This window comes from Amborella trichopoda, chromosome 12 (genome assembly GCF_054954075.1).
Source record: "Amborella trichopoda isolate Santa Cruz 75 chromosome 12, AtrichopodaSantaCruz75HAP2 v2.0, whole genome shotgun sequence".
In the NCBI taxonomy this organism is placed as follows: domain Eukaryota; kingdom Viridiplantae; phylum Streptophyta; class Magnoliopsida; order Amborellales; family Amborellaceae; genus Amborella; species Amborella trichopoda.
Genome location: NC_142347.1, coordinates 46330081 through 46346769, shown reverse-complemented (window position 1 = coordinate 46346769; position 16689 = coordinate 46330081). Strand labels below are relative to the sequence as shown.

Below are 16689 nucleotides of genomic sequence, written 5' to 3'. Positions count from 1 at the left end.
GATTAGATACTAAAAAATAAAAAATAATGTTAATGGTTAAAAAATATGCAACACATTACAAAAAAATGTTTCGTTATGTTTAACTAGTCCGATGATAAAAACGACCCATCCGATTAGCTAAAACCAGTGTACAAAAAACTCGCATCGGCCAAAGAACTCGCTTCCATGGCTAGGGTTCGTTACTGGGCATACACAGCTCTGAAAAGCCCTAAATAAATTTTTTTTTTAAAAAATAATATTTAAAAGCAAAATAAAACAAAAGACAATGTCTAGGATTCCAAATCAACTTAAAAAATTACTAGAAAAATGGATTTGGAAAAAAACAATTTTATAGTTGGGGCATTTAAAAAAATAAAATTGTTTCATGCGGGCTAGACCACATTTTTACATATGCGGCCCAGAAAGTGTATAGCATCCATCTTATCGATAGATGCAAGTAGGTGTTCCATCCATCTAAAAACAATGGAACTAACAATCCAAATGTTTTCTAACTAAAATTATTATTTTTAATTTTAAAAATTTATTTATTTATTCATATTCATGATCTCCATGTTAGAGATTATATGTCCTTAAAAATTAAGTTTTAAAATCCATGTAAAAAATAGATTTATTAAGACAGCCCGCATTTTTACATATGCAGGCTTGGCTGGATAGATACCGGGTCCTTTTAAGAAAATCTTAAATATATATATATATATATATAAAACACTAACTTATATTTTTCAAATACATCATTTAAGAAAAAATGTATGTTTTTATAATTTTTCAACTTCTTGGAAAAAATTTAAATACCCTAGGTTGTCATGCAACTCACCCCAAGTTTTTACAACTCGAGGGTCCGGTCCACTAGCTAAAACCATCATAAATTGATTTGGCCGATTCTTAGCAAAATCTCATTTTACGTTTGACTTGGATTGACCAAGGCACTACGGTCCAACCCGAAGAACCGGCCGGTCCGATCTTATATCGATGGCTACGATTAGAATCTTATTTTGCAGTTTTACGTTTTGGTTTATTATCACTTTTCAACTTACAAATTATCACTTTGTTTTTTAGACGCCAGGAATCATTGGTTCGAGGATTCGGTCTTCGACTCTGGTCAAGGGCTTGAGGACGAAGTGGTAAGTAGCATATGAATAACAAGGCATAAACGTGCTTAGCAACCGGTCGAACACTAGTCTTCCAATTTTCAATTTTAGTTTCCCAAAGTAAGATGAGAGAGAGAGAGAGAGATCCTCTTTTATGAATTTATTATCTATTGGAAGCTATCCAATAATTTTAATTAAACTTATATAAATTTGAAAAGTTTATATAAAGTTGAGGGCCTAAAAAATCAAATTAAAACACATACAAATTTTACTATAAGAAGTTTAGATACTGAAAAACCCTCAAATCCGATCAGCTTGACCCCCATATACAAGGAGGTAAAAAAAAAAAGAAAAAAAGAAAAAAAAAAAAGACTTCAAGTCTTAAAAATAGTGCATTATCTATCTAAACCATTAATTTTCAAAATTTTCAAGTGCTCATAGATCTGCTTGATCTACACTATTATTTAAGCTTTAAATTTTATAATTGGATATGAAAATTAATTTTCAGACCATCATAACAATTTTCAATACTGAAACAACATCTTCCAAAATTATTTAAAGTTGCGTCTTACTTTGATTGTTTAGGGCCTCAGCCTTATACAAACCACACATTTTTCTTTTGCTCCATCTTTTTTTTTTTTTTGAAAGGCTTTTGCTGCATTTTTTATTTTCCTAAGTTTTCTTTCCTGAATCAAAGTTTAATGTTGACACCGTATAAATGGTTAAAAACCTCACTATCATTGTCATCATCATTATCCAAGCCTTATCCCAACTATATGGGGTCGGCAATTAGAAACCTTACCTAGAGACAAATACACAAAGCCCTAACAAGTTCAATCGTCAGTACAATAAACCCAAAAAACAAGTCAAATCATCAGTTGAGCCTTGTCAAAGCCTTCACTGTTGACTACTCTTTGCTTTGTGAATTAGCAAATAGCTCATTAGATGGGAAACTGTTTGGGGTGATTTTGTATCCCCAAAAGTTAATGCATCTACAATGAATATGATCATGTAAAATCCAATGGACAATTCATCACATGTATGATGTTCAATGTTTTGCCTAACTACATGAGCATGGGTATATGCTCAACATCTTGTGGACATCCAGCGACCCACGAACGCATTTATGTCGCAAGCATATACCTCGATGCATTGCGGATTCAACGGCATCTTTAATGTGTTCAATGTGGACCGATCAAGAACGAAGTAAGAAAAATTTATCTTATAGTGATGAATAAAACTCAACTTGAAATCTTTACATTCAGAGTAGTGAAAAATGACGGCATGCATGGGGTGCAAGAAACAATGTGGGAATTCACAGCAAAGCCTTCAAAAAATACTGTCCATATCTACTAATTCAAACTTCTTGTTCTGAAGAAGTCAAAATCATCGCAAGCCATAAAAATGATAAAGACTTTTGATTTTCAGAACCTATTGCTTTGTGACAGAGCGGACGAAGAACTCAAGCCACTAATGGGTTACCAAACTTCATATTCTTGGTGCTGAGGAAGAGGAAAAGTTACATAAGAAAATTGATAGAAACTATCAAATGGAAGAGTGACGAATATTTTCAAATACAAATGCAAATAACAGTGAACATGTAAGAGAAGCATGCATGCAGCGTACCTCCACCTATGGTTGCTTCTGGAAGACGCTCGATTGAATATTTATGTTGGGTGATATACATGATGGGCACACCAGGAATCTGTTGCAGACATGAAAATTTCAGGAATGAAAATGATTGGGAGAACAATAAGATAGAAATTACAGACAAACAAATTGCACATCACTCTTTTAGTTACGACGATACCTTGCGAATTCTACGTTTCAAATCTCGATCACAGGTAGCCACAATGTAACACTTGTGCTGTGATAAAACCGGATATAGTAGTCTCAGAGAGTTGAAAAAGAAAATAAGAGTACTGAAAGTTCAAACCAAACTTCTAATTTGCTTAGTAATTATTATATTGGAATAGAGAATGTACCAACTATTTTCTCCTTCACTAAAAGTAACCATTGATTAAGCTTTGGAGATAAAAAATGAATAAATAAAGATCTAATTAAAAATTTAAGAGATGATGGGCAGGGCAGTCTAGTTGCTTGGTATGGCTAGAAATAATGTAGGCAGTGCCAACAACAATTTATTTTGACATTTAGAGAAAAAAATCAGGGATGCTTGCATTTCGAGTATACTTCTTAGATAACCTTTCTATGCTAAGCTCATGGCGAACTATAAATGACATATAATAGGTTAATCTATAAATTGAAATGGTCATATGGTCTTTGGATATGCAGATAGATAATCAAGCCATACACAAACAAATCCAAGTGTGAACCAAATATCAACATTCTATAGAAAGGCAAAAAAACAAAAGAAAAAGATGGAAGTTAGAGAATACCCAAGTTACTCGTTCAACAATACAGTCATCAGCATAGGTTCCTTTATGGGTGCAAGGCAGTCTTTCGAACCGTGGATCTTTTGCAATCCTGTGACCGAAAATAATAGATCATGCTCACTCAGTTGTTCAAACAATGAGACTTAACCAATGCTTTCACATGGGATGCATGGATATACTGTTCAGAAATACAAGCATGAGATACTTTCAAGAACTCATAAGAGAGGTAGCAGGAAAATCTTATTTTTCAAAACTATACCCGCACAAAGTTTCACAATAGACAAAAGCAACTCTTGAGAAAATGGTTTGTGATGGTGCAAGATAGCCTAATTCCCAATAACTAAGAAATAAGTATACCTCAGAGCTACACGGTACTTCTGCCCTAACTTCTCAAGCTCAGCCATGACACAATCTGTGATACAAGGGGTGCCTTCATAGACGCACCAAAATGAAGTGCAAAAAACACTTCAGCATGAAAATAGCAATAGTAAATAAACAATATTAGGCATGAGACTATAACGATGATTGTTGGATATCTGATGAACTCACATTTTGCATACAAGCAATCCATCATTCCTTTCTCCAGATCCAGCTGCATAAAATCGGAAAGATTTTTTTTAATAGAAATAGTCAATGACATAATTACATGCCTAGCTAAATTAGCTACTCTATATTGATCTAGGATTTAATCATGCCAGACATGACTAGATGATGCTATCGTTGAACAATATTATTCCATGAAATGTACAATGTCTATAGCTGTTTCATTTGTTCCGTGAGTTCATCAACACAAAGTCTTCTAATTCCAAGTCTGCCCTTTAACCCTTTCACATATGTTCCTTGAGTTAGTCAATGCCACCATAAACTCCAGCGATACTTTAGACCATAACAACAGAAAGAGATTAGAGCAAATGATTCTTATTTAAGTTTGAGTTAAATAAGAATTGGAGAAATCCTGACTGCAAATATCAATAAAAGAGAAGCACAAATTCCAATTGTGGATATGAATTCCAAAGAAGGTAGGAGTGCTCCCTTTCAGGACCGCTTTTAGAGAGAAGAAGATCAAGATAGAAACACATGTCCAGGAAATAGGTCTTTATCCTATAAGTCTTCACATGCTTGTCAAAGCAACATGAGTATTTCACATAGATGATCTTTTGCCCAAAATAGACTGAACACACGGTGATAGAGCAAGAGTGGCTTCAATTTCAATATGCTAAAAAGTATTTGAGATTAGTTTTATAGAAGTACTATGGTGCCCACAAGTAACAGGTCTGATAGTGCCCACAAGTAACAGGTCTGATATGTTTCAACAGCTTCTTGGGTAAGTCACAGGTTTCAACTTTTTACAGTTGAAGCTTGTGATCCACAAGTTTCTGTTGGTAAACTAAAGAACACTATGTTGATAACCTCAAGAACTATGAAGCATGAAGAAAGCTACCTACCAAATATAGACTAAGAATACACACTCTGATGTAAGATGCCTCTAATGCCCTTTGAAGCCAAGTTTTGGTTATGATAATTAACTTTCATTAGTAACCAAGAAGACAATACTAATGCATGCTGCATGCTGTGACATCAAAAAGCAAGAGGCGACAGTGTTATAAACCTCCTCTGTGACAACGTTAACATATAAGGGCAATCAAGGTCATAGGATCAAGGAAATTTATAAGTTCATTTACTATACCTTTTCTAGTTCCAATCCCCTTATTACAACTGCAGCTTGGGCTGAGGTTGTAACTTAGGGGGAGAAAACACAAATCAAGTGACAAAAAGATAATTTTAATGAAAATGTTTCCAGTGGATGTGAACACCATGAGATTCACATGATATCCTTCCCTACAAGATATTTGATGAAACAAAGTTTCATGCATGCATGATGTTACATGCCAACATACAACAAAAAACCATACAATAAACTACCAATGAACATAAACTTCCAAAATATCACAGAATGAATAATTTGGAGTTTGAATTTTAGATTTGCATCTAATTTCAAGTTAAAGATGCAGTTTGATAAAAAATAGGAGTTCTAAAGAGGACATCATGAAATCTGAATGTGTTGATTATATCCATGAAACTTAACTGTCTATAATGAATCAGGAAACATTTTGCTTATATTTCAAGTTTTCAACAAACAAATGGAAGGGTCTAACCTTGTTTTGAATTGAGAAATTGATGAAGTTAGTATCAACCAAGACCCTGTATGGTGGCCCAAGTGCAGTGTTGTACTTGAAGAAAAGGGCTGATGATACATATGGTCTACAAAACATTAATCAATGCATTAACAAACTGTCTTAAAGTCCAATGAAGAATAATAAAAATCATATAAAAAATGAGATGCAAATCCCTACTGAATGAGGTAAAAGAAGAGATTAAACGAAAAGATAAAAATCTGATTGAACAAATTTCAGATAATATAAACTGCTGTTAAAATCTTGCTAAAGCTAATTCCTCAGGGTCTCTGAGGAGTCTTTTCTTTTTCAGGAGACACCTAATATGTCAATTTTGTTTAAACACCAAAGGAAAAGAAGAAGTGAGTAGCAAAGGTGTTTACACGTTTGGTGGGAGCTTTTCCTTCGTGAGATCCTTCTTGTTAGGGTTAAGAACTTCTTCTTTATACCTGGGAAAAAGCCAAAGTACAATAAAAAAACACTAAACTATATACCTCACAACTTATCAGAGTAAGTAGAATACCCAGAAAAGATAGGCCCAATCAAAGTAAAAATTTAATGACATGGGTGGCTAACTTACTTTTTAATTGTCTTTGAACTGATGATGTTCTTCCTTACAGCAAATTTGGGAGTTTTCTTTGATCGCCCCATTGTGGGGTTGCTCTCCAAACTAGAAAGCACTAAAACCTGGAAACACAAAGGGCAACTTCTTTCACATGATAAATATTTTGAAGTACAAAATCTAAGTTCAGTTAAACAATAGCAATTGCAATTCATGTGTTAGTGTAACAAATGAATGGCACATGAGAATTTCCTTACACTGTTGATAAGGTGAAGAACAGCATAGTTACAAAGTTTATGGAGTGAGAGATGAGAGAGGCCGCAGAGAGAGAAAGGTTGAAAGGTCAGACATCAGTGTGTGTGTGTGTGTGTGAGAGAGAGAGAGAGAGAGAGAGAGAGAGAGAGGCAACCTCATAGGGCCATAGTGGGAAGTGTGTGCATGGTAGAGGGAAACATAAAGATACAATATCAAACAGGGAGAAAATCCATACAATATCAAACAGGGGTTTAGATGCATCCGGGGATGCACCGGATACAGTAAGTCCAGCCTTCCAAAATCAATCTTGGAGATATTGAGTTTCGATCCAAAATATTGCAGGTTTATCATCAAGACCATCACGATTATGAATCTAAAAAAAAATGAATTTTGAGCTTTAAGTATCGTCTATTTTCTTCCTTTTTAGACTGTTTATTCAAGTGATCTGTGTGTGATAAGAGGTCCACATTCATGGACCTGGCTAGAAATGGATTTACAAATGAATTTGTAATATCAAAAACTAGGATGGACACATGAGTTGGCTGACATACCAAATACTTATATAAAATCATACCCAAGCTACACATTATTTAATATTTAAAAAGTATTTTATGTAGCCCCAACTGAATCAAACACCATTGCAACCTCCCCTCCTTCTCCACGAAACAAAAAAAGAGAGCAAAAAGAAAAAGTTAAAAAACCACCCCCAAAAAACAAAAAAAAAGAAATGGATTGAGGACCCAAAACCATGCAAGTCCATTCGACCTCCATGACACAGATTTGAAAATAAAATTGAATTTAGAAAGCCCTAAAAGTGGCACTCTTGATTGATCTCTCAGCAATCTCGACATTCAATGAACTTTAGATCCTTCAGATTTGCACCACTATAGGCGCTCCAAATACATGTGCTCCATAGAGAAGAGGGGGCGGATCCAAAGATTGAAACTAATGAGCATTAGACTCCTCACAACATGGTGGTGGAGATTTTACAGGAGGCCTAGTAAGACAGTAGATATTGGGATGACAACAATCTAGAGCCCAAGACAACAAGCTGTAGGGAGAGGTGATATGACTGGCTTGTGGTTTGACAAATGGGTGGGTGAAGTACCTCTGTGCTTCACATATCCTCAGATTTTTGCTAAGGTATGCAATCCACTAGCAAAAGTAGCAGATTTAGTGGAAGAAGAAGGTAACCAGCTCACATTGTCGATCGGGTGCAATTATAGAAGAGTGAGCGATAGCTTCATTGACCAATTCACCAATCTCATGGACTTATTAGAGCAAGTCTTCTACCCTCCAATGAAAGGCTATGAGCTATTTGGGAACTCACCACCTTAGGTGAATTTATTGTTACCTCCTTGTATTGTCTTTTATATGCTGATCAAACTGTCATTGTCAAGCAAAGCTAGCACCTTAGTGTGGGGGATGCCAACGCATCATACAGTGCAGGCTTTTATGTGGTTGATGGCTAGAGATAAGTCTGCCCACTGTGGATAACTTAAGAAAAAGAGGCTTCATTGTAACAAACATTTGCATCATGTGTAAGTCCACTCCAATAAAGAGATTATTAAGCACCCGTTCATTGAATGCCCTTTTGCGTTCGATATATGGAGCTGGGCCGTACGAAGGATAGATCTGTGCCTAACATACAACAATTTACTTCACATATGACTTGCCAATGGCTTTCACTTTCACCTAAGCTCTCAAAATGTGGCTGTACTTTATGGAAATGCCTAATTGCTGCCACAATTTCGAATAGTTGGAGGGGGGGGAATAGGACTTTCGAGGGTGTAAGTATGGAGAAACAACAACTCAGAGATGTATTCTTGCCACAGCAGTGGAATGGGCAACTATCCAAAAGGAATGTGCTTCCATTCCAAGGTACATTATGATAATACTATGCTCATAAGCTGGTGGCATGGTGGCAAAGTGGAATCCTTCACCCCCAGCTGAGCTTTGATGGGAGTTAGATTGGAAAACCTTGAAGGCAAGGATTGGGGGATTGATTCAAGATCATAGAGGTGCTCTTCTTACTATTTTTCCAGGGCCTTGCTGAATAGCTACTGCTAATGAAGCTGAATCTAAGGCTCTCTTACAAGGCCTTGGATTAGCGCAATCTTATCAAGGACTGAAAGGGACTCCAAGAATAGAGCCTCAAAAAGATGTAATGGAGCAATAGGATCACGATGGAGACTTAACACTCTTCCGGCAGAGATAAAACATGGTTTAGTTAAAGAGAATATCTGCCTTAAAGTCTTGCTCACTGCCGTAGGGAAGCAAGTATAGAAGCTTGTGCTTTGGCCAGAGTGGGTCCTGGGCAAACGAGTTTGGTCACGACAATTTCTAACTTTTTAGCTTGTTATGTAATGCCTTCCATATATTTGTTTAGTTTTAGATTGATGTTCAAAGACTTGGTCAAGTCACGCGAACTTGGCACCCTGCTGAGCCAAGTTCTTGGGTAAAAACTCGGAAATCTAAAAAAATACAAAATTTATGTTCATTCAATGTATAAAGTTTATACTATAAATATGTTTGAGTATAGTTTTGATGTTCTTGATGATTTCTGAGTTTTTCTTATTACATGCTTTATTTCTTATTGCAAGCTTTATCGTTTTGAGTTCCCCTATTTTTTGGACTTTTCTAAACTATTTCCAGCTACACTTTTTTTTTTTCTTCCAAATTCCATCTTCTAAATACTTTTCCCATGTTTTTAACGAATTGCAAATCATCATCATCATCATAGCTTTTTCCCAATTTCATAGAATTGCAATGCTTATTGTAATTTTCTTTTTACTATATTATATTTGTAGCACTTTATAAACTTATTTTGCATGTTTTTAGCCCTTTTTGGGATTGTACATTACTCAAACAAGTCCACTAAGACTCACTCGAGTTATGCAGCTTAGACAGGGGCCACGAGCCTCACTCGTGTTTTTAACCTTTATATGAGATAAATGAAAGTAACACAAGTCACCATTAAAAAACAAAATAAAATAAAATAGAAGTTCAGGTTTGTATAAGGTGCCCACCTTATACTATACAAGTAAGGAGCATCTGTAAATTTTGCTGGAAGATGTAGTTCCAGTGTCAGAAACCTTAATTTGGCTTGAAAATCCATATTCAATCCTAGTTATGAAATTTAAAATTTAAAAAAGGTACAAATTGATCATATCGATAATCAATTTAAAATCTTGAAAATAGATGGTCCAAAAAGCTTATTACAAAATGAACTATTTTTAAGACTTGAATTTTTTTTTTTTCTTTATATCATATGGGTGAGGACCTCAAACTTTCCCTTAACTCGTCCCAAGCTCGGGTAAAAGAGTGGGTTGCATTACATAGTCAAATAACATAAAACTTTGTCATGTCTTATCATGCATCCTGAACCTAATATTTTGGTCTTACGAAGGCATTGACTATTGATAGAGAAGAAAGGAGGAACATGATTCATGTAGAGGCCCCAAATACTTGGGATAAGGCTTCGATGACGATGACAATAATACATACCGAGTTCTAAGATATATCAATTAGAAAAATTTCTAACTTAGGAATATTCTTTTCTACTGGATTTTTTAGGTCTACCTTACTCCTACAATGTAAGGTTGCAAGATTATACAATTTTTTTCCCAAATTAAGATATTCGAACAAATATATAAATGCAATTCCTCTTATTTGAGAACCTAGCAGTGCTTGGTGAAGTGGTAGCACCTAACTTTGGATAGCATAAGTAACTCGAGCTCCATTTCACTAATAAATCCATTAAAGGAAAAAACCCAAAGACAAATTTAACATGCAATTTTCAGAATCTCACTTACTCAAACCTGTATTCTCCTTTGCTATAAAACCCTAAATCATAAGATTTCCACGAAAAAATCAGTTCAAGACTCGAACAATTTTCACAGATAACCAGTTCAAAAAAAAGGAGGCAATCTTGAACTTCTCACTGGTATGGAAACCCTAAGAATATCAAGAAGAGGGAGAAAGACAAAGGGATCATCCATGGAGAAAACCAGAGAGATAAACAATAGTATGGAAACTCCAGGAATATTAAGAAGAGGGAGAAAAGGAGAGGGATTATCTATGGAGAAAACTAGAGACAGAGAGAAACTAAGTGCAGGAGGAAGAACAAGAAAGAGAGAAATACAGACGAAGAACACCAAGCCAGAGATCACAAGCGTACCTCTCAACGTCTCAGCCCTTTGCTTCCCGGTTCGACTCTCGGCCCTTCAAAGGCAAAAGAAGCGCGACAGACAATTTAAAGCGGTGCGCGGATTCTATGCTCCCGCGGGAGCAAAGTGGCAAAAGAAGCGCCAGAGGGAATTTCAAGGGGTGCGAGGATTCTATGCTCCCGCGGGAGCAAAGTGGCAAAAGAAGCGCCAGAGGGAATTTCAAGGGGTGCGAGGATTCTATGCTCCCGCAGGAGCAAAGTGTATATATGTTCCCTCAGTAAGAAGACATCTACATTTTTTTTTTTCTTTTTTTAATATGAAATTTTAGGATTGCTTGGGAGACTTTCTTGTCCATATAAAATTTTAGGGATTATTTAAACTACATGATTGGTTTAAAAGAAAAAATTGAATTCTGATTTATAACACATATGTCTTACCTTCTAAAAATTGGACTGTGTAATTTAACCTTCAGTTATTTTTTTTTCATTCTTTCATAGTTACTGAGACCAAATTGATCTGGGTCCAAATGATTGGATTATGATTATGTTTTGACTGGTTTGGTCTAGAATAAAAATCGTGTTTGATAAAAAACTCATTAAAATTAGTGTTTGACTCGTTTTTAGCTAGTCCAACTAACTAGTTTTGACCGGTCAACTAAAGTGATTTTTTTCTAATATATTATATATTTTAAACTACTCTCTATATATTTTTAAAATACAATCCAACTAGTTTAGCCAATAGTTAGATTATTTTTTATTGGACAAATCTCTCACCGATTTGATGACCAATAAAACCCTAATAACTATTTTTTTATTCAAGTGCATGAATAGTACAATTAGGAGTTTTTTTTTATTGAAGTCATCATACAAGTTAAAAGGCTCTATATAAACTTTTTCCTAAGTTAAAAGGATTTATGTTCTAAAACATAGGTTACCATATATTACGTTTTTACTCGAAGAAGTAAATACACATTATACTCCGGCTAAAGCATAATAAATGCTTTTGGTTTTCAGAGACAAAATAACGAAGGTTGGGTATTTTCGTCATCAACCGCGAAATTATATATGGAGTGAAGGAACGCTGAATTGAGAGAGGGGAGGTCGACAGGGAGGGGAAATTCTCTGCTGCACCTTGATTTAGAGAGAGAAAGATGGGCGGTGGTGTTAGTTTCAGGTGGGTTCTGCAACTCCACAAGGATGTACCGAAGGCAGCTCGGTTTTACTCCGAGGGTTTGGGACTGAGTATCAATGTCTGCACTCTTGCATGGGCCGAGCTCCAATCTGGTCCTCTCAAGCTTGCCCTAATGCAATCAAGGTGCCCTGTCTCTCTCTCAACAATTTCCCTTTAATTGTTCCCATATCTAGTTATGCATTTTCTCTCTCTTATATGATGTTTCTATTGGCATGGGGAATTAGTAGGAAGTATGCAGCCAGATGAAAAAAACAAAAAAGGATGATCAATAATATTACATTGTTATAATAATGCACTTCATCAATGTGAATCATTGTCTGACAAACTCGCGTTTCGACTCTAAACGGCCTGAGTCAAAGCAGGATCAGCAGGTAGCTGGTCTGACTTTATCCCCAACTCAAGATCGGACTAATAGACCCAAAAATTGTATCAATTCTTTTATTGTGGAACAATTGCTATGATTTAGGATTTCTAGACATTATTTGAATATTTTAAACTGTATATATTTGTTTTCATTATTATTTTTATATAGTGGACTGAACGAGTCGCCAACTCTGTGGGTTCAAGTCGGAACCGGTGGGTGACCTATTCGACCCAGTGGTTGGATTTTTAAAACACTGGAATGAATGATTGAAACACAGAGTAAGATTGGTCTTCCCTGTGATTTAGACAAATAAAAAATAAAAAGACGGAAGAACAAAAGCTTGGAGTTGGTTATTTGGGTCACGCAGTCATGCTTTCCTCTTGGGCATTTTGTATTACGGAGTAATGCTTTGGTTTTCCCTGTGGTGATATGTTTGGGTGACTTATTACTTGTGTAATTTAAATTATTTAATTCATATTTAAAATAAAAGATGAGTAAAAAAGAAGAGAAAGTATGCCGAAACTATGGTCATAATCATGCTTAGCTGTCATATGTGGAATTTGGTATTTGGGGGTATGGGATTAATTGGGACCAAAATTTGATAGATTTTTTTTGGAACCTTGTGCAAATAAAAGATACATCCCTAGCCATCCAATTTGATATTTGACTGCTAGGGGTAGTCGTGACCTTCTAGGTAAATGGTCTTATAGTTTTACAATCCCAAAAAAGATATTGAGAGAGAGAGAGGATAATCAACATTTTCCTTTGATACCCATTTTATTATGACAATTTTTACGTAACTATAATGTAGAATGTAGTTTACGATAGCTTTCTTCAGGGTATATAGGAAGCTTCCGAGGATACTTTTCTGTTTTTAGGGAGAAGAATTGACAAAATGAACGTAAATGTTTTCCACACCTTCTCCACAAAAATGGAAGTCCCATTTGAGGAAGTATACAGCATGAATGTCTAAGCTTAACATTGATTGAAATACTTCTAAACACTGAGAAAAGTGTCCTTTGCACATCGTACGTATGTGGCATTGGGAACAATGAGTTCTACCCCTTAAGGTATATTTGACGATTGTGATTCCTCCAATCCCACCACTAACTAACATGGGGCATTGGACAAGCCAAACTTGTATGAGAAGAGACACACCAGGTCATTGACCTCTCTCGATCATTCAAAATTTAGGATAAATATATGTGTGACCCTAAGCTTCACACATGTGTGTATGTATGTCCTCTAGGATATTTTTGTTGTTAGAAACAATTTATATCTCTAGGAATAAATAGAATGCTCTTAAGTTACATCCGATCATATGCCTAAGATGCCTTTATGTGCATGCCACTGCAACTAAAAAATTCTCTCTATGCTATTCAAGGATGGAAGGGGGCAAAATTGTGGAAACATTTACCACAGATGATGTAATCAGTACTTCCCACAACGGAAGCATTGCACCTTTTCTCTTATTGATCGTAAGCATGACACCTAGTCAATTTAACCAAGCTATAACTTCACATTTACTTAATGGAATCATGTGTGAATAGCTTAGTCCGTGAATGAGAACTTGCATTTCCTGAATGGGGTAATGAGGAGTGGGATCTCCATATTAAACATAAGTTGAATTGGCTGGAGTATGTGCATGGGCAACTATTTTCAACCTTCTTCTCATGAGCTTCTTGCTTATTGGGGTCTGAAATTTGCATGTTTAGTTTATGGTTTCAACTAACCAGCCCCATCGATTAGCAATTTATATCATTTGGTGAGGCACTCTTTCCCTTTGTGGGACTACTGATGTATTCTTTGGCTTCACATCCTTGTACATACCTCATAAAGCTATTGTGAAATTCTTGGAATGTAGCCAAAAAAAAAAAATCTTGGCACTTCACTTATTACTTGGATCAAGGAGCATGGTATGGCCTTGAAATCTTTCACTAAGTGGAACCTGAGAAAGGGGACACATAGGGAGGTTGTTTCCTTGCATTCTGTTTTTAAAACTGGGTGTTTATTCAGACCAACTGCTTTTGATTGTGACAACCTTATGCCATTTGAATTGCTTTCTGATTTTCTGGTTCTCATTGTATGCAAGATAAGTTTCTTGCTATGTTTGCCTCATTTCCCGATATACCAGTATTGAACAACCGGATTACTCGTTCACTAAACCTGTGACTTAAGTTTACTGAGTAAACTCTGCCCTTGATTTGTATCCCCCTGGTTGTGTTTGGAGGGAGCTGCATTGGGTGGTATTTTTTGTACATTCTTTGTACTGTTCATTTTAAATTTACCTCGCAAGCAATTTAGCCTTTTTTTCTTTTATTTTATGTTATGAAATATAGATTATTTTGGTCGGACTCTTCTTAATGCTTCATGTATGTAAGAGAATTGAGAGTCACCTGTTGCCAGTTAAAATATTTTTTTAGGCAATATAAAAATATTATTTGGGAGTATATTTTTATGTATCTTAATACGAACAATGGAACAACGATCCTTTTTCTTGATAACTTAGTATGCTATTTCTTCTCATGCCAATTACTCTTATGGATTCCCTTAAAATTGACAAAACTATTGGTAATGTGGTTAGTTTGACTGCTAAATCTTGTTTTGCAGTGACATTGTTATTCAGAAGGGGTATTCCTCCCTCCTATCATTCACGGTGTCTGACATAAATAGCACAGTGACAAAGCTGTTGTCATTAGGAGCTGAGCTGGATGGTGCCATAAAATATGAAGTCCATGGCAAGGTAGCACTATTCTTTGGTTTCCACTTGAGTATGACAATGAAATGTAGGGAAAGCTAAGAAAGCATCACGAGTTTCATAATATTTTACCATAATGCATCCAGTTTCAATAAGGATAAAAGAAAAGCCAAGTTTTGACACCCTATCAATACTAACAGAACTTATAGATGCCCCCATTCTGTGAGAGAGAGAGAGTTGTTTAAACGGGTATGATTTCATAGTTGATATAAAAATGGTTAGGATTCATCGTCATTAATGGAACTCTTGGTGGACTTGCAGGTTGCTGCTCTGCATTGTGTTGATGGGCATCTGTTGGGCCTCTATGAACCAGCCTGATGAACCAGCATGACTTTGGACCTTCAGGGATATCACCCACTGTCATGTCCTTCAGATTGCTCCTTTCTTCAAGAAAAGGAATGAGAAACCTTTTTGTCTTTGGGATTCTCTTGAAATATAGACGTTGTCGGCTTTTCCTGAGCAATCAGCACAGTGCATATGGTATAGAGCGTTGCCCCGTAAAATCGTGAGATATGCACTCAATGACTGAGATAACAGAATGAGGCATGCAGGGCAGTTTAGTGTAGATTGTTATGCAAAGTGGGGGGTCAATCCCATACAGAAACGTTTCTGAATAATACCTCTCATGCATATTGGTACTCATTATCAAATGAGTCCCCAAGGATTGATAAGTTATGTCCTTTTGATTGCTTTGGAAATTTGCCTGCTCTTTTTTGCCAGTGAAGGGAGTTCTCGTCATGTACCTTCATGCAAAATAGGGGAAATGAAGATAACACTTTTGAATACTCTCTCTCTCTCTCTGAGACAATATTAAAACGTCCTCTTTCATGGCGATGTGTAGCTTCTCTCTTTGCTATCCACGTGCCAACATTATACTCTTAGAACTCGTGTTGTATGCATGTAGGGCGGGGAAGCCATGTTATTTACCTGCTCCACTTGAGGATGGAGGTACGTGTTTGCATGGGAAAAGGGCATCCTTCCGATTTCACAAACTGAGACCCTGTCAAAGCAGTTTCAGCATTCAAGATCCTTTTTGACCTTACATCCACCAGATTGTAGTAACCTCCCGGCTGAAACACTCAAAAAATTAGCATTTAGGATTCTATTATATGACAGGCATCTGCTTCAAGGTATGGCATGCATCTGCTTCAAGGTTTGTCTCCCATAGTGAATGGATAATGAATGATTATAGTTCTTTGCAGATGTTTTGATTTATCTTTTTGCCCCTTCATGGAAGATTTTGATGTGGTATAACTCGATCCCCCACCTCCCAAAAAAAAAAAAAAAAAAAGAAAGAAAGAAAGAAGACTTTGATGCGGTTATTGCTCGTATATGTAATGCATTATAGAGGTCGGAAGGTTTTACCCTATCATGTACATCAAGTTCTAGCCTTCAAGGTCTGAAGGTTTCAAGTTGATGTATGTCAACAAACCCCATCATGTACATCAATTTCTAGCGTTCAAGGTATGAAGGTTTCATGTTGATGTATCTTAACAAAAAACACTGCCAACTTCCATGTTTGATATTACTATGTGGAAGCTGTAAAAGCAACCTTCCATACAACGTTTTTTAATGTTAAAATGGGTTCATTTTTAGAAGACTTCATTTCCATAACAATCTTCCATAATTTGTGGGAAGCTTTAGAGTTAATGCTTGAAACAACTTAGGACTTTGAGTATACGAAGATTTAAAATTAAGGCTTGAAATAACTTAGGATCTTGAAAATCAAAAG

At 36.0% G+C, this 16689-nt stretch overlaps 2 protein-coding genes across 6 annotated transcripts; one reads left to right on the top strand and one right to left on the bottom strand.

Annotated features, from left to right (window-relative positions):
• Positions 1 to 2295: 2295 nt before the first annotated feature.
• Positions 2296 to 10703, bottom strand: LOC105420740 (uncharacterized). 5 transcript variants are annotated; one of them, XM_020667839.2, is made up of 11 exons: positions 10656 to 10703; positions 10291 to 10321; positions 6239 to 6345; positions 6042 to 6107; positions 5641 to 5746; positions 4034 to 4076; positions 3842 to 3914; positions 3488 to 3575; positions 2899 to 2955; positions 2715 to 2793; positions 2296 to 2590 (listed from the first exon to the last, which is right to left on the bottom strand). In XM_020667839.2, exons 3-11 carry the CDS (start codon positions 6307 to 6309, stop codon positions 2577 to 2579), a joined length of 597 nt encoding a protein of 198 aa, XP_020523498.1. In that variant the 5' UTR covers positions 6310 to 6345; positions 10291 to 10321; positions 10656 to 10703; the 3' UTR covers positions 2296 to 2576. The 5 variants fall into 5 exon arrangements, with proteins under 5 accessions (XP_020523498.1, XP_088710501.1, XP_011623824.1 ...); XM_088854375.1 differs by having other exon boundaries at positions 3842 to 3896; XM_011625522.3 differs by lacking the exon at positions 10291 to 10321.
• Positions 10704 to 11743: 1040 nt separating this feature from the next.
• LOC18435494 (uncharacterized) lies at positions 11744 to 16158 on the top strand. The gene is made up of 3 exons (XM_006845538.4): positions 11744 to 11958; positions 14810 to 14942; positions 15219 to 16158. The coding sequence occupies exons 1-3, from the start codon at positions 11795 to 11797 to the stop codon at positions 15273 to 15275; spliced, it is 354 nt and encodes a 117-aa protein (XP_006845601.1). The 5' UTR covers positions 11744 to 11794; the 3' UTR covers positions 15276 to 16158.
• Positions 16159 to 16689: the final 531 nt, after the last annotated feature.